General features: G+C 36.3%; 1 protein-coding gene across 3 annotated transcripts in view; it reads left to right on the top strand.

The window, feature by feature from the left end:
• Nucleotides 1-23,529, top strand: part of Setx (probable helicase senataxin) — a 143,167-nt gene that overhangs the window by 52,711 nt on the left and 66,927 nt on the right. For all 3 annotated transcript variants that reach the window (XM_083144152.1, XM_083144150.1, XM_083144151.1), the window contains exons 9-12: nt 1,203-1,312; nt 8,923-9,066; nt 11,919-12,015; nt 20,649-20,825. In XM_083144152.1, coding sequence (XP_083000278.1) covers nt 1,203-1,312; nt 8,923-9,066; nt 11,919-12,015; nt 20,649-20,825 — 528 coding nt within the window. The remainder of the gene's footprint in view (nt 1-1,202; nt 1,313-8,922; nt 9,067-11,918; nt 12,016-20,648; nt 20,826-23,529) is intronic.

The following is a 23,529-nucleotide window of genomic DNA, read 5'->3' as shown; positions in this document are numbered from 1 at the left end:
TGCTGCGTTTGGGTATCATCTTCATCCAATAAGGCTTGCAATTCGTTGTCTTCGAACTTTTTCGGAGGTTTCCCACGTTCCTCGTTTCGCAAGTCAAAATCGCCACTTTTGAATTTCTTGAACCGCTCGAAACACTGTGTTTTCCCGAGAGCATGTTCGCCGTAAGCTTCGACGAGCATTCGATGCGATTCTGTGGCGGTTTTCTCCAAATGATAACGGAACACCAATGCTGTCTGCAAATCGTAGTTCGTAGGCACAAAACTCGTCATGTTCCGGATGTACAACACCTTCCTCTGTCTGGCACTCGGGTTACTGTGTTCCGATATAACGTCCTCGGGAGTGGCGGGCAGCAGCTGGCGCTGCTTACGCGATCTTCCATGCCCTCCACTGCCGGCTAGCACCATCTATCGGCCAATTCCGGTTTCATACTTCTACACCTGGTAATGAACTGGCGGCAGAAGAGTATAACATGGGAATTCTGAAGCTCGTGCCCAGATAAGACAAATGTTTAAATGTAGGAGGTGAAGGAAGCTTCAGGTATGTAACAGAATTGTTTTTTTTTCAATAAATATTGTGTTTTTCATTTTGTATAACCAAACGGTCTTTATTTTCTGGATGACCCTCGTATATATGCATATTTCATCTCTTCTCTCTCAATCAGCCGGCGGCCTATATGCCTTCATGGTTGCATGGATGGTCAGTTGGTCGGTCTGTCTGTCTTCAAGTGATCTTTAATCATTAGCATCGCAATTATCCAAGTGGCTGATATTCACTAATTTTTCTTCAAATTGGCAGAAAAAAAATATAGTTTTCATGTTCGGGGGAATAAAAGACGCAGTTGTGATGTAAGCAAGCTACTAATTTTTTCCGTGCAACTTATTTTTAGAGGTTAGGCCACCATTCACTTAGGAACTCGTCACTTTACTCAGATGATGGCAGAGGCCACCAAAATTAATAGAACCTCTTCAAGTGAGTTTCACAGAAAAAGTTACTCGCTTACGTCTAATTATAATATAATTTGTTTAAAGATAATCCGAGTTTCAATTCATTAATGATTATTGTTAAACATGCATGTTTTTTGGTAACACAACCAAGAATATAAAATTTAATTGAATGTATTACAAACAATGTGTATATTACAGCAAAGTCATGTTTTTATTTCATTCTAAAGCGATAATGGCAATGTACCTTAAATTTTTCAGTACGCTGCATAAATCCAAATACTCGTAGGCAGTACTTCAAGTTGACTCTTCAGCTAAAGACGAAAGCTCGTAATGTTATGATTCAGAAATCTCAGGCAATGAAATTGTCGGTAAGGGTACTTTTATTTTATGCTTAGTTGAAATGTGATTTGCTCATAAAAACTTGCCATTATCAATATTAGTTATTCAGTGTAGATAGATATGAAGGTTATGAAGTATGTTGGAATGAATTACTGTATTTATGCATGTATAATGCGCACCCTGGTTTTTGATGGTGAAAAGTGACTAACAATTGTATATCATATATAAGGTTACCAGATTGCTACAAGCCGGACCCTGTGGCCAAGTGGTTAGCACATCGCGCTTCGATGCCAAGGGTCCCGGGTTTGAATCCTGCTCGGGCTTGGTTGTTTGTGAATGTCCATTCATCAATTTCATCACTTCATCACTTATCCCCATCTTCGCAAATTAGTCAAGAGGCACAAAACGCGAAGTAAAATAAATTAAATCAATTAATCAATCAGATTGCTACAAGAAAAAGTAGGACATAATGTCCCAAAATGTAGGACTTCAAGTGAAAATGTAGGACACAAAACATTCGAAATAATAATACATATTTCTAGAATATGTTAGAAAGTAATTTAAATTGAATTCAGTTGAAATAAATAATTCCAAACTTGTAATCATACTAAACAATGCACCTCTTACTACTAATTTTTCTGGTATAGTGGAACCACGAGCAAAACAACTTGCGCAGACCCGCGGCTCCTGTGCACCGTCCCCCCGCGAGTAGGGAAGGGGGAGAGTGGACAATGCTTCCTTATGGCTATAGGTGGAAGGAAGAAGGGAAAGCTGCGCGGGGACTTCTAGTCCCAAGGTTTTTTTCCTTGTGGTCGATCTATACTTCTCAGATGAGCTAATTTTTCTCAAAATTTCAGTTTAAGTCAAAATATATTTATGAGAGACTGGACAGTCAAATTCTTTGAAATTATAGGAACCAGTATCAAACTTTTTACCTAATTTATGAAAAAAATATGAATCTCATGCTGGTGGTAATGAAAGCACTCTCTCAACATTTGCATTATGACATGTAATGGCAAACATATATTCAGCAATTACTGTAATTTGAAATGGTTCCAGAAGTTTCGTCTCCGGTAGTTCTTAGATCAATACTTTGTTCTCTATACTCCGTGCTTTACAATCAAAATATTGAAAGAATGGGAAACACTTTGTTCCATCAGTATGAGCCCCAGGACAAGAAATTCCACAAAGGAACTGAACAGTGACGTCTTCAGAATGTGGCTCCAAAACTTTGTTCATTAATTGCTTCCGTTGTTCTTCTAGCATAAACTTTTTATTTTCTTTTTGCGCAATGACTGAATCAAAATAAATTTAACTATTGAGTTTGGGAGCGTAGACTTGCAACTTCCATGATTTCTCTTGGTTCAAGTGAAACACGTATTTTCCTAATAAATATTATGTGACCCTCAAAATAAGGACATTTATGACATTTTTCAAATTCCTCCCGGACGTTGGACGTAAGGCTAAAATGTAGGACATGTCAGGGAAAAACCGGACGTCTGGTAACCCTACTCATATATAATGCTCAGTACAATTCAGGTTCAAGAAATGGCTTTGTTGTAGGTGTTATAGATGCTGCTATGCTGATCAAGAGGCCAGCAAATGTGTCTTAACATAACAATATTGTAGGGCCTATATGTTAGCCACATTGATGTAGTTACATTAGTCACAGCTTTTATTCGTGTTTCAGAGCAATATTTCCAAATATAGTTTTGCTCATTTCTTCTTTACTTCTTCTAAAAATAAGCTTGAAAATATGCTCTTTCCGTGACGAGAGAGAGAGAGAGAGAGAGTATGAGTGTGTGTGTGTCTTTTTCTTTTTCCCCTCTCTCAATTTTTGCACCCCCCTGTTTTTCTCTTCTCTCTCTCTCTTGCATTCTTTCTTTCCTTCTTTCTTTCTCTCTTCTTTCTAGAGAGAGTGTGAGAGAGAGAGAGAGAGAGAGAGAGAGAGAGATGAAAGAAAGAAAGAGAGAGAGATGAGAAATATTTCTTTCTTTCGTTTCTTCTTTCCTTTTCCTTCTTTCTCCCTTTCTCGAGAGAGAGAGAGAGAGAGAGAGAGAGAGAGAGAGAGAGAGAGAGAGAGAGAGAGAGAGAGAGAGAGAGAGAGAGAGAGAGAGAGAGAGAGAGAGAGAGAGAGAGAGAGAGGAGAGAGAGAGAGAGAGAGAGAGAGAGAGAGAGAGAGAGAGAGAGAGAGAGAGAGAGAGAGAGAGAGAGAGAGAGAGAGAGAGAGAGAGAGAGAGAGAGAGGAGAGAGAGAGAGAGAGAGAGAGAGAGAGAGAGAGAGAGAGAGAGAGAGAGAGAGAGAGAGAAGAGAGAGAGAGAGAGAGAGAGAGAGAGAGAGTGAGTGAGTGAGTGTACTCTCTAAAATAGAGAAAGAGGAGAGAAGAAGAATTAAGGATCCCTCCCTCCTCCTCTATCTCTCTTTCGTTCTCTCTCTCTCTCTCTCTCTCTCTCTCTCTCTCTTTTTCTCTCAAGAAAGAGACAAGAGAGAGAGAGCAATGTAACATCTATACTAGGTGCATTCAGAACCCTCAAACTAACTGTTAGCAGCACAAGATTTCTTCCATTAAGGCATTTACACAATCTATGCATGCCATTATTTAGCCAGTAATACATTTTAATTATTATTTTCTTTTCCCATATCTTTTCTTTTATCCAAAGTACCATAAAAATCAGAACATTCCTCCATATTGTGATGAATTTATTTCAAGCGCATTGCACATTAATGTCACCGTCTTGAATAGAACACCGTTGCTACATTCAGAAACTGTAGAATTTAAGCTTTACAACGATATGTGACATGATGGGGTTCCATAAACACGAAAAATCAATGCAAGTATCAAAAAATCATGGAATGAATGTGTATGGTTTCATGTTGCTGTCCAAATTATTCTGTGCAAAGTTTTTGGAGGCAAACATTTGTGCATTATACATGAGTAAATATGGTATTTTATCCTTCTGTTTAATGTAATGAAGAAAAAGGATGTGAATAGTGTGTTAATTCTGAGAAAATACCAAAAATATAGTATGCTCTGTCCCAGGAATCTGTGGAGCAAGCGAATGAAGAGTGCTTGACCAATAAACTTGTGGGAGGGGAAGTGAGTGCAACTACAAACTGTTTGCCCACTGCTTTGCTCCACTAACTTGCTTTCTTCCCTTCTGTACTTTTATGAGCAGCCTGGCTCCACAATTTCCGAGGACAGAGTATAGAGGAAATCTGAGAACATGTGAATGTCGTTGAAAATGTATAGGAATATATTGAAATAAGTTTATGTCACTATCCTGGTCAAACACATTGTAATCCCAACGGTCGCACATTTTAGTCATAGCTGTTACTTTGAGTGTGTCTTCATGAATTTCGTCTATTCATAATTCATCCTCTAAAATGTTTACATAACCACTGTTTCCACATAACAAGAATATTAAAAAAAGTACTTACAAGTGGTTCTATTTGTGATATGACATTTCAGCCCTATTTCCTATCATGCGCTGTTGCATTCCTGGTTTTATGCATAAACATGTTCTGTTCAGCTTAGGGTGTAAAATGTTATTTTTGTGGAAGGATAATCTTAAGATGGACCTGCAGGTAGGGCATTATTGATACTGATATTATCAATATTGACGGTATCAATATTATCAAGATTGAACATGACCTCATAAACCACCTTATGCTAGACTTGTACATAAGGATGTGGCGAAGCTGAAAAATTACTGATGCCGATGTACGCATCGAAAATTATTGGAACCTATACCGATGCCGATATTTAACCGATTCCGATACATAAGATTATTCAACAGAAATGGGATGTTATTTTCAGCATGACAAAACTAAATTTGCTATGTACCGTGTGTTCGTTTCGATCTTCAGCCGAGAGATCGGGAGAAGCATGGCGGGTGGTGCTGACGGAGATGCCGACATTTGCGGCCTGTAATGCCCGCTTATTTTTATGGACATATGCAGACATTTATATAAATATTTCAAAATGAGCTCTAACCTGTGTTATAACACGCAAAAGTTCTTCTGTACTTCATCCAAGTTTCTCTCTTATATACAAAAATAAATATGCTTTAGAAACGATGTTAAGAACCACAGATAATAAAACATTTTAATCATTGTTTTGAACAGTAACGTCAACGTAACCAGTAAGTTTATATCCTTGAAAGAGTTTTGTGTCGATGGGGATCATTTGGAGGTTTCGAATTTGCAACACTGTATCAAGATTACGCTGCAGACGAAACCGTTAAAAGTCAGTGGTTTTCGTGAGCTTCCTTGCAAGCCAAAATATCCGAACTAGAGTTTTTCGTTCCTTCGCGACTAGATGAAGACAGAGCCGTGAATATAGTGGCGAGCAGATGTAAACCAAGAGCGTGTTAATTTCGTACTGTGCGCAAGAGTGTTTTTTTTTTGGTTGCTTGTCGTTACTTGTTTGTGTTGTTGCAGTGTGTCTGTGCGTTGTGTCAGTGAGACGATCGGAATGCCAGCCGCAAGGTTCACGATAGAACAAAGAATTTTTATGTATGACACTTATGTGAAAACAGACTTGTGTTGAGACGTGTGTAGGCAATTTGTACAGAAATATGCAATATTTATATAAATGTCTGCATATGTCCATAAAAATAAGCGGGCATTACAGGCTGCAAATGTCGGCATCTCAGTCAGCGCTGCCTGCCATGCTTCTCCCGATCTCTCGGCTGAAGATCGAAACGAATGCACGGTATATTTCTATTGGATACATTTGCATCTAAAAAAAAAAGTTGTTATGTGAATCTTTAAGAAGAACATAGATTCTCAATAATTTTAACATTAGTACACAAGCAGTTCTTTGAAATGCAAAATGAATTCTTGTTCTTAATGTTGTAAATTTAATGCTGGCAGATCGAACTTCAGAAACAGGTATGCCCAAGTATTTTCTCACCACTTGCTTCAGGTGTGGATCCTCACTCTTGAATTTCCAATCAAACAGCAGATCCTGGTCACGTAGAATAGTTGATTCAGCAATGTACTGTTTTATTTCTGATTTTGAGGTAGGATGATCCTCTGAATGAGAATTTGCAATAATTTTATTACAAAAACTCTACAAATGATTAAAAATCATAACCTAATTTTCAATAAATCTTACAATATTAAAATATAAAACTTATTAGAAGGTAAACACTAGTATTATCTGTACCAGTTTAAATATCGGATTTATGTCGATACCGATATGTCAATTTCTGCCGATTTTCTTACTTCTGTAATCAGCTTCGGCACATCCCTACTTGTACATAACGAATGAAACAACACAGTTACTTCCTGCTTGTTTATTATAGAACGAACTACTCCATTGCATGTATTGTGGCACTCCTATTTTTGCTTATTCAGGGAATTCCTTGAATACCGTGAATTATTGGCTCCAGGAATTGTGTGAATTTTTCTCCGTAGACGTGAAAAATTGGAACTATTATTATTCCAAGTCCCATTGAATTTATACATATTTATTAATGCCCTGAAGCAAGTTTTTCACAGTTTCGTCATTATTAGGGCCTGGATTTATAAGCACAATCAAACAGTAAAATAAGCAAGTTAATAAGCACAAAAAATGAAAAAGATAAACATAAACAAATACAGGAAAATCTGAAAAAATATTTGTTTATTAGATCTCTTCTCTTATTCAAGTATGTAAGGAAGGTCATCCTGAGATTTTCTTGTGTGAAGCTCCTGTGTCTGTCAGTGAAGAATGATTTGTACAGTGAAAATGTTCTTTCCACGTAGCATGACATCATAGGTGCATGTGAAAAACACCACAGTTCTTCTTCGGTGAATTCCTCTTCAATGTCTGTTTCTTCACCAGAAATATTTTTATAAATTTGACACAGTGTTTTGTAACCAGGATTTTTCAGTAATACCTGACTGAGCTTGTCGGACACAATTTTAGCAACACTGTGAGTTTCTGAAGACAACGTTACTGAAATTTCATCAATGAGAGAAAGTAAATGTTGCAATGGATTATTTCGAGCTTTCAACTGTGTTATAATACGAGGCAATTTTTTAAAAAAATATTTTGGATGTACTGTATCTTTTCTTGGATGCAGTTTCTCCCATACGGCTATTTAGAAGCATTGATCTCGTCATCCCAATGTAGTCGTGTGATTGAAATATGACAGATTTGGGTAAAATATGCTATTTTAAACCAAAATCATAAAATAAGCAAGCATAACTGTTTCCTGCAGAAGTAAGCATTTATAAGCACTTTCAACCTTAGTTAAATACCTCATCAAGGTATGTAATACGAAATATAACCTTTCTCCTTACCATTAGAAGTCTGGAAAAGAATATGCATTTCGCTTACAAATCCAGGCTCTAGTAATTATTTTTATTGAGGAAGAAAAAGAAAAGGACACTGCGTGGAAAATGAAACAGAATTCTCTAAATTCCTTTACTTTGTTAGCATCCTTTGCAGAACAATGTACTTATTCGACTGAAAATTATTGCAAAGTAAGATATCTTGAAGTTCATTAGGTCAATTTGAGTTTTAATTTCTTATACAATTAACATTATTATTATTATTATTTTAAAAAATTAGTGTAACCCGTAACGTTTGTGACTTGTGTTTGTAAATGTATTTCGAATCTGAATATGTGAAATGGTAACTGTAAACTCTGCACCTTAAATTATATATATTTTAAATGTGTGTGTTTGTGGCCTTGAATTTTTGTGAATTCCTTGAAAACCGGGAATTGTACTTGATTTTTATGATGGTCCTAGAGTGGTTAATTCAATGGGCAACACGATTTTCGTAGTTAACACATTCCCTGCCATGTCGGTCATAATGACTGAAACTGACACACACCAATCAATCCATGTTGGTCATTATGTGGCTTTCACTTTGCTGTTCCGAGGGTGTCGTCGGTCACGAGTATAACAATGATGCATGTAAGGCATGACCGACAAGACGTAGGGAGTCGCGTACACATAAAGGTGTTTTGGCTGTTATGTTTTACAGGAAAGAAACTGAAATTTGCAAAATAAAGTTCAATAATCACTTTGGCGCAGGAGGAAGGAATTGATGAAATCACCCTGGCAGGGGACATGTTAAAATTACAATTCAAACATCATATTGAAAGATATTTACTTTTATCGATATTTGTTTGTTTGTTTCTTTGAGTTGGTGTTTTAAGTCCACTTTATGCACAGTAAGGCTAATCGGGACTGGACCTACGGTTTAAAGTGGGATCCGAACTACTGTGCCATGTACCTCAACCGGGTATCGAACCCGGGACCCCTTGATTACAAGGCGACGGCACAACCACGCACCATCAGGGAGGCCCTTTTATCGATATTGATGTCAGTATTTTTTATATTTGATTTGTTGACTTGATATCAATATTCACATGATATTGACAAACTGATGTTGTAGAGTCCTACCTGCAGGAAATTTGGGGAAAGATTGGATTGATTTTACTAAGATTGCCATGTCTAAATCCGTTGGTTTAGGATTGTTTTGCTACGTTGATATTTCCGGTGGTTAATATGTTATACAAGATGTATTTAAATATGGTGTAAAAAAGGAAAACAAACAAACTGGAAAATCATGCAGCTGACTTGTAGCTTGTACATAAAATAAGCTTTATTGATAAATCCTTTTTGCAACTTTACACAGGTTGTCTCGTACATCCGATCGGAACTGCGCTCATTTCAAGCCTTGAAGCAGTTAGCTTACTCCCCACTGTGCGAAGATGTACTCAACCCAACAATAAATACGTATCGGGTGCTAACTCCAGTAGATAGTACCATATTCTTCAAGGTAAGTACAGAAAACTTTGCTATTTGAATACAGGTGTTTGGATTTAAAAATCATCCTTATGTACAGTATTATTTTTTCCTTGTATATACGCATTGCTTGCATTTTAGAATTATTTCTCCTGTAGTTTACGGCTGTTGCAAGCATAAAAACAGTTTTTGTGACGTTTTGGAAACAGATATTCATCAAACATTTATTTTTAGTTTGATTAAAGATGCAGTTATAACAATGCGATAAATTTAACAAATAGAAGCAGTTATACAATGGATCTTGTCAATTTTACATTGTTGTAACATAGAACTTAACTGTGAATCAAGCAATCTGTTTTTATTATTATTTAATTACTATGTATTTTAAATGAAGATTTTTATAACTTTTTAATTATAGATCCCAAATATCATCAGACAACTAAAAATCATCCTCTGTTTTTCAGAGATTCATGATGTCTTCTATTACATTAAATTTTAAAGATTGTGCCCATCCCCCACTTGTGAAAAAAAGAGACTCCATAGTGGCTGTATGTTGCCATTCTCATTATTTAATTTCTTCCAGTGTGCTTCTGCGATGAATGAAGCCTCCCAGACATTCAAACCTGTGTGTCGTGTCACTGTTTTTAATTATATGTTTCTCCTCGATGATGTGAGCTGACAAACCCATTGAAGCTCTTTGTATTTTTTTTTTTTAAATCCATTATCATTGTTAATTCACATTGCGAAACCGATTTTGTACAGATTTTTCGTCAACGGAGTAAAGGTGTACGTGGAATGTGTCATCACAGCACCTAGTGATGTCCATTGAACCGTGGAAACTGCAGGCTGTCACCTCGAGTCAGTGCATGCAGTGTTGACACATTCCATGTACATCTTTACTTCATTGAATAAATATCTGTATACAATTGTTTTTGCAATGTGAATTGACAATGATAATGGATTTTAAAACAGATGCAAAGAGTTTCAAAATACAAATATTGTATTTGTAGGACTACCCAATACTAAGATAAAGTATTTTGTTTCACAAAATTGATAAGAATGGTTTTTTGACAAATTTTAAAAATCTGAGAAAATCAGAAATGTGTTTAAAACCTTTCTGCTTCGACCTTATTAAATTTTTTTCATGATCGGACCACCTGTTTCGTATTTATAGAATTTCAGAGAGAATGAATATTTGCCAAAGAAAAAAAGGAAGCACTTTTTTTTGTTGTCACAATGATAAAACATAGAAAGCATACTCGAAAAAAGAATTGGTTATCTTAGATTAACAGAGAATTGAATAAGCTAAATTTTGATGTAACTCTTTTTTTATGTATGTCTACCGGTTAATTTTTAATTTGGAGTCCAAACTGGAGTATCCATAATTTTTTATCCAGCAGTATGCTTCCATTCTCATTATTGGAGACAGATTTGAAAGGGAAGTCTTTTTTTATTTTTCAACAGGGATCATGTAATAAATAACAACTGTGTTGATAATTATCTTTCACCAACAAGATTACATGGTTTTGACTTCTCTTTTTTCCCCTTTTCAGCTCACATTACCTTTTTTTCCCTTTATTAAAACATTATCCTTTCTGTTCCCTTTATTGACTAGTTTTTCAGCCTACATTCCTTCCCCCCTTTTAAAAATACATTTCCTTGGTCCCTTTATTGACAAGATATCAAATATTTTGTATGACTGTTTTTTCCCTGAACAAAACTTCAACAATTGTCTATTTGGTACATCTTAGAGGAATTTAAAGAACAAACACCTTCTACCTAACCTTCCCTCCATGAGTGTTGGGAGTACGTTGCAGCGATTGTTGAAACAATGCGATCTGGGCTTACGCAGCAACAATCGCATTGTAAGCGGCACCTGCTAGATTTAGTCTTTTATTGTAATTTGTGACAACAGTGACGACAGTATTGAGTGTCTGTGAAATGTCGAAGCCAGGTACAAGTGGCAGCAAGCTATGGAACGCGGTAAGCTGTTTCAAGGAAGATTTCATCAAAACAAATGGTAAGATTATTTGCTGTACTTTACCTTCAAAAAAAGGAAATGAGAAAGGACTATAGTTTGTTTTTGCACTCCACTAAAGATACTATTTTAAATGAAAGCACAAAATATACCATTCATATATGAAGAGAGGGAGTGCAAAAAAACTATAGTCCTTTTTCCCTCTTTTTTTGGCAATAATTTTCAATTTTTTTTTTTGTTCCTTTTTAGAGGCAATTATTCCCCTTTAAAAACTGGCATCTACTCAGTATTTAATTTCTTCCAGTATTTTCTGCAGTGAGCATCTTCCCAGACATTCAAATCTATGTCTCCCATCACTCTTTTTAAAACCCTTCTCTTTTTAATTATATGCTTCTCCTCAATGATGTGAACTGAGAAACCTGTTCTTTGGCTTAAGTTTTTAATGTAGATTCCACAGGAATATACAAGTTGATCATGTTCAAAAGATTATGTAGGATAAATATCAAGAAAAATGTCAATAAGATGGCATGATCACAGTTTGAACATTAAAAATTTAAACCAAGAACGTGTTTGTCAACTCACATCATCAAGGAGAAGCATATGATTAAGAAGAGTGGTAGGAGACATAGATTCGAATGTCTGGGAGGCTTCGTTCATCGCAGAACACTGGAAGAAATTAATAATGAAAACGACAACATATACCCACCGTGAAGTTCATTTTCACAAATGAGGTAAGCCACCATCTTCAAAATTTAATGAAACTGAAGACATCAAGAATGAACTTTTCACTATTCATTAACACCAAAGAGGTAGAAAAGTAACATATGATAACAAACATTATATAAATAGAGAGATATGTTCTTGTTTTGTGTACTTGCAATAAATTATGGTATGATTGATTCTTTCAGGAACCTTTGAATGAAGCCCAGAAGAAAGCAGTGCTTCAGACTACAGAAGCTTGCCTGAAGTCACAGCATAAAATCTCCCTAATTCAAGGTCCACCAGGTAAGAAACTTCTTGTGTATGTTCATTGGTATTTAACTAAAATATAGATAGGCAAAGCACATCCAGGATGAAAGAATTAAGGTGAAGAGTGACAGTTTCGCACCAGGCGTGCATTTGATTCAATATCGTCGGAAGGGGCACTACTACTAATAAAAACCCGACTGTTCAAGAGCATCTGAATTTTTTCCCCATGTTTCAAGTGGAAGCGATTTTTCTATCTTGTATTCATCAATGTATTAAATACATGAACATGAGTGAAAATTACATTTTTAGTTTACGCATTACATGCTTATGCATAAAAATAATCAATTTGTATCTCGAATTTTACAAAGTACAAGATGGCACGTTTCTACAGAAATCAAGGATACAGAAATCCATCTTTGGACAAAATTGCATTTTTTAGTATTTCAATAATTATCATATTCGTGTTCCGAATGTGTCAAATCTTGATAACACAATTGTCCAATGTGCAATTAGCAAGTATATTATACTCCTGTCAAGTTATCCATACTTATCTTCAAGTCCTGCGACCCAAAATGGCCGACGAACACCATCCTCATGACGAGTCACTATTTTCGTGTTTTTTCACATTTCGACGTATGCATGCCAAATCTTAAGATATGTATGAAATGTATGAATTCTTTTGCAAAATATTTCAAAGTTTTCACGGATTCATCCCGTTTTTTAAAAATAAAAGACCAATTTTAGTCTTATACCAAAAATTTACGACTCCTTACTCAGAGTCTGCGATCTTTTAGATGATCAGTGTATCCAAATTCACACTGTTACAGCTATATGCACAGCATATCAACTTGTTAATATTTCTTAAGTAATAAGTATAAAATTGTACAATGTTAATACATGAATATGATTGTAAAATGAAGTTAGTACAATAAAACGGATATTGCAATACTCTATTACGTGTTTTGTATTTCTTTTTAATTATTAAAGATAAATAAAAGTTCTATAATTTTTGTGGGAAAAAGGTTTTTCACGCATATCTTAGATTTTTCCCTCTATGAGAGTTGGCAATCTTTAACAACTTTATCACTTTAGGATTACTATTTAAGGTGCTTGTTGTATCAAATCTTAATTTTTTAGTCGAAATTCCACCATAACACATTTCAATTTGCTTGTATGGGTTGGTAATCCGTATGAAGTACATGTACGTACCCATATACCTATGAATAATCAAGTAAAACCTGCATTTTTGCATTACTTGGAAATCTACTGTAAGTACATTCCCGATCTATCATGGACCAAATTACTTCGATGAGTTTTTAAATATTTTTGAATGCTTGAAGTTTAGATATGTACTTCAATTCAAACAAAGCCAGAATAATGTAAATTTAATTTTGGGCAAATATAAACAACAAATACGAACTCGAATCGTAGATTTTACCTGATTGCATTATTTTATTTATATTTTAAAAAGGTACACATTATGGTACCGTTATACTGCTCTGTGACGGCACTCAAAGTATCTTCTTCAGAAAAAATACAAGGAACACATACATATATCTGCAACAATCCCGGAAAATCCAAAAAGTTTTTTAATTTAATAAACTCAAGAAAAAATAACTGTAGAATTCCAGCTGACATTACATATGCTAACGTATGGTGAAAAAAAATTGCACAAAGTTTGCAACCCTGCGGAACTGGCAATATTGAACACTGACACACCATTTGAGCTGTGTTGGATTGTACGTCTACCAGTTATGTAGTGTGAAGAGCAAGAGAAGGTTGGTGTAAAAACAAGTCAGTATGGAGCTGAAAGAAGACGACCGTCGGAAAATGATCGTGCAATATTGGACAGAGAATCGTGATGTTCGAAAGTCCGAGCTTGTGAAACATTTTCAACATGTAGGATTTTCCCGTCATACGGTTTATAATATTGTGTCACAATTGGAGAAGGGAATCAATGTGGAAAGAAAGCCGGGCAGTGGACGGAAGTCGAAGTTAAATGAACCCAGAGTGTTGCAACAACTGCAACGTGTTACTGCAGGTAAGGTGGCAAAATCCTACCGTGAGCTTGGTAGGAGGTTTCAGTGTGATAAAAACACAGTGAAGAAAGCATTACAGAAGATGGGGATACGGAGATATAAACGAAAAACTATGCCAAAAGTGACGGAGCAACAAGTTGTTGTCCAGAAACAGCGTTTACGAACCCTTGTGACAAAACGTTCACTGCAACAAATGACGTGATTTGTATCATGGACGATGAGACTTATTTCACCCTAGATGGCAATGAGTGGCAGCCGAAAACCTACTATGATCCTGGAACTGCTGCCGTGCCCGATCCAGTGCGTTTTGCTGCCAAAACCAAATTCCCACAGAAGGTGTTGCTATGGCTTGCCATGAGTGAGAAAGGACTGTCGAAACCTCAGGTTTTCAAGGCTGGCCTTGCACTCAACGCCGACCGGTATGTAAAGTTCTATTTGCCTAAAGTGAAGCAGTTTATCAATGAATACCATCGGGGGGACAATGTTGTTTTTCGGCCAGATTTAGCCAGCTGCCATTACGCTGCACAAAGTCTTGCGGCCATGGAGCACTTAGGTATCCCTTACATATCCAAAGAACAGAATCCCCCTAATGTTCCCCAACTGCGGCCCATTGAAGATTTCTGGGCAAATTTAAAGTGGATGGTGTATGTCAATAATTATCAACCACGAACCGTTGCAACCCTCATCCAACGGATCCGCAGATGCTTGCGCGATGTTGATCCATCAACATTTGCTCCATCTATGCAGAAAGTGCCCCAAAATTGTCGCAAGGCCAGCAGACTCGGTGTGAATGTGTTTGTTCATTGATGTTCAGATACCACCCTTGTGTACCAACCAGCACCCGAAATACATCTGTGCGTTTTTGCCCTTGACCACAGCGTTTTCTTTTTGTGCAAATTTTTTTCACCATACGTTAGTGAAAGTGCAATGGGTGACCGAAGGGCAGAACTCTTCAACGCTTATTTCCATGGTAACTTCTGCCCGCCGTCCTCCCTTGCAGTGTTGCCAAACGTAAGGCCTGTCTGTTCATCCTCTCTAATGACGCTTGCCACTACTCCCGATGATGTGGAAAATCTATTGTCGTCTCTTTCTGCTCGCCGTGCTCTAGGACTGGATGATATCAACACCGTGTTCCTCAGGAAGACATTACAATCCCTGTGCTATCACCTTTGCACTCTCCTGAACAGATGTTTCTCGAAAGGTGTCTTTCCTCTCACCATCTCTCTCAAGAAGAACCTGTTAAAGTCATCTTACTCCATCTCTGGCAATAACATCAAAGCAGTATCCTCTCACAAAGACCTAGGCATTGTTTTCGACCAAAAGCTTTTTTTGAGGAACAAATTTTAGGCACCACTAAAAAGGCCATGCGTCTCTTAGGTTTACTGTACCGTTTCACTGAAATTAGTGACATCTCAGCCATCACCTTGTACTTCAAATCATTCATTTCCCCAATAATAGAATACTGCTCTCTTGTCTGGTCCATGGCATGTCCCACTCATCTCTCTAGAATCGATTCAGTCTTTCACTTCTTCCTAACTATAGTTCGATACAGGGTTCCCTCATTACGAAATTTTTCACCTCCGCATCTCTTGTCTTTTCTAAACTTACAAACTGCTTATCAGCGACGTTTGCAGAATGATTTCAGTTATTTATACAAAATTGTGAATGGCAAAATCTGCTGCAACACACTTCTTGAGGAATTCCACTTTAGAGTACCTATGCGCTCAACTCACAATACAAGATTATTTTATACAGAAAAACCTAGACTTGAAATTCAAAAAAGATCTATCTTTTACAGTTTCCACACAATACAATGATCTATCATCAAGAATCGATATATTTTCCTCAGAGTTTGCCTTTCGGTCATCTTTTAGAAGAAATGTTTGTAAATAATATCAAATAGTGCCATCTTTTACTTATTTTTTGTTAATTTGGTACTCACTTTTGTGTTATTTTGTCACTATTGTTTTTTAAATATGTTTTGCTTATTGTTATTATTATTTTTACATTTTCATTGTTGACAATTTCAGTGTAAAATGGCCAACTGTGCTGTATCTGAAATTCTCTCAATAAATAAATAAATAAAACATTTAAAATGAACCTTACAGTGTGTTGTGTCACATTTCTTGTTTTTTGAAACACTCAAATGCTGACCAACGCAAAATTTATTGTATAAAAAAATCACTGATTTAAATCACACTAAATAAATAATTTATAGAATAATGTACACTTCTCCAAAAGTTACCTGGCTGCCCTGAAAGAGATTTCTGTCCAGAAATCGTTAATTTGTCAACATGGCTTTTGAGGACCAACAGAGTGTACTACAGGCTGCTCTACTAGGTGACAAACACTGTGGTGAAAGATTTACATTATTGTTTATAACATGGTCAGAAACTATATTCGCCCAACATATTAAGATGGAAAACTCAAGTATGAGGAATAATTTAAGAGAATACTTGCCATTCGGCATTTTAAAATTGGAATCAGAGAAACTGTTGTGAGGTTGGAAACACTGCACTCGCTCATGGTGCACCTGGAGCAAGTCGCTGTTAAGTTTGAACACCAAAAGGCATAATTACGAGTAGTTTATGCAAATCAAATATACCAGCACCGTTCAAAGTACTGTGAAAAAAGGTAAAGTGTTCCCCTGTGCATAGCACCTTGCCATGAAGGCGTATAGGGGGTGTGGGGGTAACGCCCCACACTTTCTTGATCCGGTCGTGAGTGGGGGTGATGTGATCAGCATCACGCCCCTGACCGCCTTTACCCCCCCAGGGTTTCCCCCAGGTACCCATGTTATTCGACGCTGGGTTGGCGCCGGGGCCGCTTCCACCGTTAGAAAAGTTCCTGGATCAAAGTACTGTGCAATGAGCGAAAATTTATAATTCTAGCAATTTGCAGCGAAAAAGTGTTCGTCACATAGAAAAGTGGTAGCTTGCGCAATCATCAACACGTTTCAAGGTATTTGCTACAAGCGATGTTGTAGAGTATTGGTAAAGTACTAGCGTCACAGATATCCTTTTTTCCTAGGAATTAAGGGTCGTGGGTTCAAATCCAAAACTTTCCAAAATTAAAATTATTATTATTATTTTTTTTTTTGTCATTCAGATACATTGAGTATGGAGTTTAGTAATTAAGTTGAATAATTTTGTTTCAGAATGTTCGCAAAAAATAATTTGGTGTGGAATTCGACAGATGTTTCCAGCAGCTCAATTATTTGTTTTTTTCTTTCTAGCAATAAGGTATACAATTCAGAGATGAGATTTATTTTAAAGCACTAACTTTCCACTCAATCTAGGGATGCTGCATGTGAAAAGTACGCAATTATTTTGAAACAAATTTACACAACATATCCTTCATTAATCCTTCATTATTATTATTACCATTCACTCTAAGTATTTCTTTTTATTATTCTTTGTTAAACAATAGGAACTTTCATCAATTTGTTGTGGTATTCAGAGATAAAGTATTTGGTCAAACAATGAATGTGCTTACTAGGGCTTGGAAGTTGATGATGAATCATCATCTTTTCTGAGCCTTCAAAACAATGCTAAACTGATATCAGTCAGTTTCCCTTCAGCTAGAACCAGAAAACATTATTTTTTTTTTGCGTTTTTTTGGCTTTAAGGTCATTTTCAGTATTTGTTGCCTTCCTTGTTACATTTTTCTTAATTTTAAGGGTTATTTTTCTCCTTGATGTTTTGTGAATTTTAAATGCATTTGCTAGCATAACTTATAGATTTAAATTTCCTGACATAGTCCTTTTAGCAAGTTTGCCTTTAAACGAATGTATGGTCAATGAAAACGCACAACAATTATTGTCAAGAGAAATTTTTGGAAATGTATTAAAAAAATATTTGTGGTAAATTTATTTTTTCTACAGCAAACATCAAATACTTTGTGTGAACCCTACTTCGAGGTTCCTTTGCTACCATCTGTTTTCCCTTTAATCTGTGCTTTTAAAATAAAATTTGTCACAATATTAAAAAAGATATAATCTTATGTACGCCAAACACAAATCTATTTTCAGTTGCTGCTGTCGTCTGTATCTTGGAAGATCCATTCTCAAAGGAGGTGAATGGTTTATGCAAAAAAAATTTGCATTGCATGTTATGTAACCTTGAAGTTAAAATAAAGAAAACTAAATTAGCACTAAATGCTTTTATCCCTTTGCTTCAGTAGTTAGTAGTTTAAACCACCAAACAGTGGGGTTTATCGAATTATTCAATGACTCTGTTAATTTATTAAAGAAATCAAGCTTTCATTTTCAGCGAGAAAATCTATTTTTTTAAATTATTGTAAGGTTATTCTACAGATCATCAACTTCCGAGCCCTGGCAATGACTAAGCTATGCTTCCTATCTGGTTTCCACACCTGTCACGTTGTATCTGATTGTCTGCTTCAATTTAGCTAGCTGTCTGAAATTTAAGGTTTCCAACCCTTGGAAGAAATCAACGTTATTTTTACTTCCATGAATCTGAAGAAATATTTCGTGAAACGCTTTTCGCCTTCTGAAAAAGTTTCTGCCGTAGTTGGGAATCGATCTTACGACCCCTGTCACACACGTCGAGCACGATACCACTACACCACAGATGCCTCTAGCATACAAGATATAGTTTGAAAAATGACAGTACACTATTTAGGTCTTTTAGTTTAACAACATCCCATATCTGTATTTCTCAATTCACGCAAAATGAAATTGTGAATACCCAACTGCTATAGAGTCTTTCTCCCTCCCTATCTCTCAATCAATATATGTACATTTCACTTTTCCCACTTGTGGGATCGAAAAGGCCTGTGCTTGGCCTCTCTTCATTCTCCAACATTTTTCAGTATTGAACTTCTGAACACATGAACGCTATACTTCACATCCATGAGTAATTCCCCGGACGTTTCGCATAACTAATAGTGAATACGAGAAAAACAAATATATTGAACTGCTGTTGTCGAGTTCCACACCGAATTATTTTTTGCGAACATTCTGAAACAAGATTATTCAACTTCATTACTAAACTCCACACTTAATGTATCTAAATGCCATACTTACAAAAAAATGGAGTTTTGGATCTGAACCTGCGACCCTTAATTCCTAGGAAAAAAAAATATCTGATGCGAGTACTTTACCAATACTCTACAACATCGCTTGTAGCAAATGCCGTGAAACATGTTGATGATTGCGCAAGCTACCACTTTTCTATGCGATGAACACATTTTCGCTGCAAATTGCGAGAATTATTAATTTTTGCTCATTGCACAGTATTTTGCAAGGTGGTGGTATATTTGATTTGCATAAACTATTCGTAATTATGCCTTTTTGTGTTCAAACTTGACACTGATTTCCTCCGGGCACACCATGAGTGAGTGCAGTGTTTCCAACCTCGCAATGGTTTATCTGCCGAATCGCAAGTATTCTCTTAAATAATTCCTCATACTTGAGTTTTTCACCTTGTTCTCGTCCGTCTTAATATGTTGGGCGAATATAGTTTAAATCTTTCACCACTGTGTTTGTTGCCTAGTAGAGAGACGTGCAGTAAAGTTGGCAAGAGCTATGTTGCCAAATTAACGATCTCTAGATTTAGAAATCTTTCATGGTGGTCAGGTAACATTTGGAGAAGTGTACATAAGTATTTTGTAGATATCAAAACACTTTTGGGGAAAGTACATTACTGTCGTAATCATTTAATGTTGTTTATTAGGCTCTAAGATATATATAAATAAAGGAAATAAAATATATATGTACTGATTGTGTGAAGCTCATACGAAAGGAAATGTAAACAGGATTTCTCTTGATTTAAAATTCAATAATTTTAGGGGGGAAAAAAGCAAACATTTTGGTAGAAAAATATACAGTATATTAATCATGTTAAACCATAAATCGTGTCAATATCATTAAACTGTAAATGGCAGTTGATATTTTTCTCACTATCATTAAAAAAATCTCCAAAATTCAGTTACAAAGACTAAGAATATTTAACTTAATATTTTAAGTTACAATTATAGAGTACATTCAGAATGTTTTAGTTTCACTGGAAGAAAGTTACTGAAATTATTATTAGTTTCATTAACAAACTCAACAAACATTTCCATAGTAGTTACAGTATCAGAAACAGAATAAAGGTATGTTTACGTATATTTTTTATTTGCTTTAATCAAACTGTTCAAATATTTTACAGGGCCATTTGCTAGAAAAAGCCTTTCTATAAAAAACATATATTTATGTGCATGGTGCCAAAAACCATGCAAGCAATTTCAAGCATGTTTTTAAAAAAAATCAACAAAAATTATTTTTATCCACCATGCTATAAGCGTAACGTTTCCACCATCTAACAGGGTCTTCTTCAGACAAAGATTCACAATAAATTGATGTAAAGATCCAACCATCATCTTATACAGGGTGACCCAAAAAAATGTAACCGAACACATAATTCAACATGAAGGCGCCAGTTCTTATCCGAGACATTTCCTGTAGTGTATTTTTTTATGCAATAAATTTTGCCTTGGCCAGTGTTTGATTGTTTTATTAAACAAGGAAACAAGGCTTAACAGTGTTACCATTGGACATTCATGTTTTAGTCAAAAACGAAATATGCATTCCTCTATGTATGCCTTTACATTCTCTTCTCTTTCCAGGTACTGGAAAATCGCATGTGATCGTAGCTTTGATCATGCAACTCCTCTATGGGCAGAACACGTACCAGAAGCATGGCAACAGAGAAAATACTCCGAGGATTTTGTTGTGTGCTCCTTCCAACGCAGCTGTCGATGAGCTTGTGGTGAGATTGCTTCGAGTCCGAGCTACACTGGACAGTATGTATCACTCTATGAATATAATAATAACCTTTCAATTGTAGAAACTTTACCAAAATGCAGAAATGACCAGGACTCAAACCTGGTTCTCTCGCATACTACAGGGTGGGCAAGAAACAATTAGACTATTTAAATTTGGCACCATACCGACATCTTTGTAGGTGGCATCGTGAAACACATCCCTGAGTAGAGCTTTTTAAAGCCTTGAGTCATCATGCAGCATTGGTCGGAAGAGCATCAAGCATTTGCTGTGGAAACGTTATTTAAAACAATGCTACTGTAATGCAGAATGTTTTTTTGACAACATTTTGACATCCGTAGGAATGGAGACCAGGAGGCCTCTTAATGACAATGGATGCAGTAGTCCTGAATTGTGTAACCGAATTCAATATTGTTTTGCGTGTCTGAACTTTTAATTCCTTCTGACATCAAAGTGTTTGAGTCTCCCACCCTCGGCATAGAATGGATTGATTTGCTTTATTTTACTTTGCTTTTTGCGAAGATGGGGATGAGTGATATGATGAAATTGATTAATGGACACTCACACTAAGCTCCATGCCCAGACCAGGATTCGAACCCGGGACACCTGGCATTGTAGCGCAATGTGCTAACCACTCTGCCACAGGGGCCGACAGGTATAGAATGGAATATCATTTTAATGTGACAATAATCATAGACACACATGTAAAATATCCATCTTGGTAGTTTCAGCCCACAATCATCTATTTCATTTTCATATATTACTGGTACGTAATTGGCAGTGGCGTGCGGTGACGATTTCCGTTGGGGAAGCAGATCCCGAAAAATTAAGAAAACCAAGAATTCATTGCTTCTACACAGTACATTATACTAAAAAAACAAGCACTCTACCTGATACTGTTTCCTTAACGTCTCTAAGGGAAAAGATGAATGTCCTGACGCTATTGTTCATTTTTTCGAATTTCAATTGGTCTGTTGTCAAACGTATTTAATGCAACAGATGATCGCGGATGATTGAAATAATTTTTCAAGATTTTCACACATTGCAATATTCACAAATCCACTTTGGAAGCACGTAGTTCTTTTAATAGTAAATAGTAAACAATGCCAACACTAAAGTTTTTGAAGCAAACAAATAGAAATTCACCCGTCTGAAAAAACAGTAACTTTTCACCTCGCAAAGCGCATGAAAAAAGTGTGACAGCGGCCAGCGAGTTTTACCAACTCTATTTGGCAGATATGTCCATGGATATGTTAGCTGTCTTAATAGACCGAACACTCGGATACGTTTATCTTCACATAGAATATATCCTCTGTATGTCAGCAATCATATTTTTGTGTTTCTCCTGTGTTTTGAAACTTTACAGTTTATTTATGAATGTAAATTTTAACTAGCTTGGTGGATGTGCTACATTGCTGACAGTATACAGAACACTTGGACACTTAATGATGCAGTTCGCAACATTGTGGACATCAACAGACTGATCCGATGGCACTCGGGCTTTTGCTGGGTTTCTTTCATCCCTTACCGATTTTACAACAACATTTCCCTTCACATAGCGTGTCCTCCCATTGGATCATTCAAGGTCGCCTCTTGATTTTTCGTGCCCTTGGTGGCATTGCTGTCGCAGATGTTTTGTCAACATCCCACTAGAGGATGTTGATGGCTCCAGATTGGAAAAGAACGAACCTTGGAGGCTTGCAGGTTGATCTGTTGAGGCAACACAGAAGAAATAATTAAAAACCAAAAGTTAAAAAAGTAATTTTGTAACAGTTACGCTGTGTGCCAGCAGTGCTGTCCCAGAGTGCACGTGCATAGTAATTGGTAAGACAGACTAGAACTACATTATAACATGAAGATGATGACTATGTTCACTTATGTTTCAATTTCACTGCATCTTTCACTTCACGATCCATATTTGAGGGCCCACTGCGACACATAAATTACAGTTATACGTGTACTACTGGGCTTCAAGTGCATACTGCTCGTTTCGCCTGTTCAGGCTTTATTCGCTCATGCGAAGAAGCTCTTTTGTACGATATCTTGCGTTGTCCGAGCGAACTATTTGGTGCTTGAGTTAAATCCTCTTCCTGCATCACTCTAGTATAGGGTAATTATAAAGTATATGAAAGATTGTTCAAAATCTGTAATAAACAGTTCTGTTACATGTTATGAATCATGCAGCAGTTGAAAGAGAAACACTGCAGTGCTTTGTACACATCTCATAAGTAGGGCTCGGTACTTTATGTTATAAAATATATTTTTATTTGGCATCGGATCGTGTACTGGGGCGAGATCTTTACATATCTGATGAAAATCAGCCGAAATTGACCAACTTGATGAAGCATATTTTGACATATTTTACCAATTTCGCATTTTTACAACATATTTCTTCATTTTTCTCGTAATAAGACATATTTCTGTATAATTTCATAATTGTCTTGTATATACTCTGTTATTTTATAATTTTTCTTCATATATTTAGCGCAACTGATATTATCGATGCCAGGATAAGGAAATTACGAACGAAGAATTTAAAAGCAGATGCAGTCTTTTCTTACCAACTAAAAATAGAACAATAATACCCCCCTTTTTTATCCCGCCGACAATTAATAGCCACGCAAACATTATTGAGGGAAAATGTTCTCGTTGTTGTGCGGGATTCTGGCTTCATTTAATACTCCACCCCCACCCTAGTCGATCTTCCCTGGAATATACTGAATC

This window comes from Lepisma saccharinum, chromosome 22 (genome assembly GCF_977018435.1).
Source record: "Lepisma saccharinum chromosome 22, izLepSacc3.1, whole genome shotgun sequence".
In the NCBI taxonomy this organism is placed as follows: domain Eukaryota; kingdom Metazoa; phylum Arthropoda; class Insecta; order Zygentoma; family Lepismatidae; genus Lepisma; species Lepisma saccharinum.
Note: the sequence above shows the minus strand (reverse complement) of the source record. Positions and strands in the feature narration are given on the sequence as shown.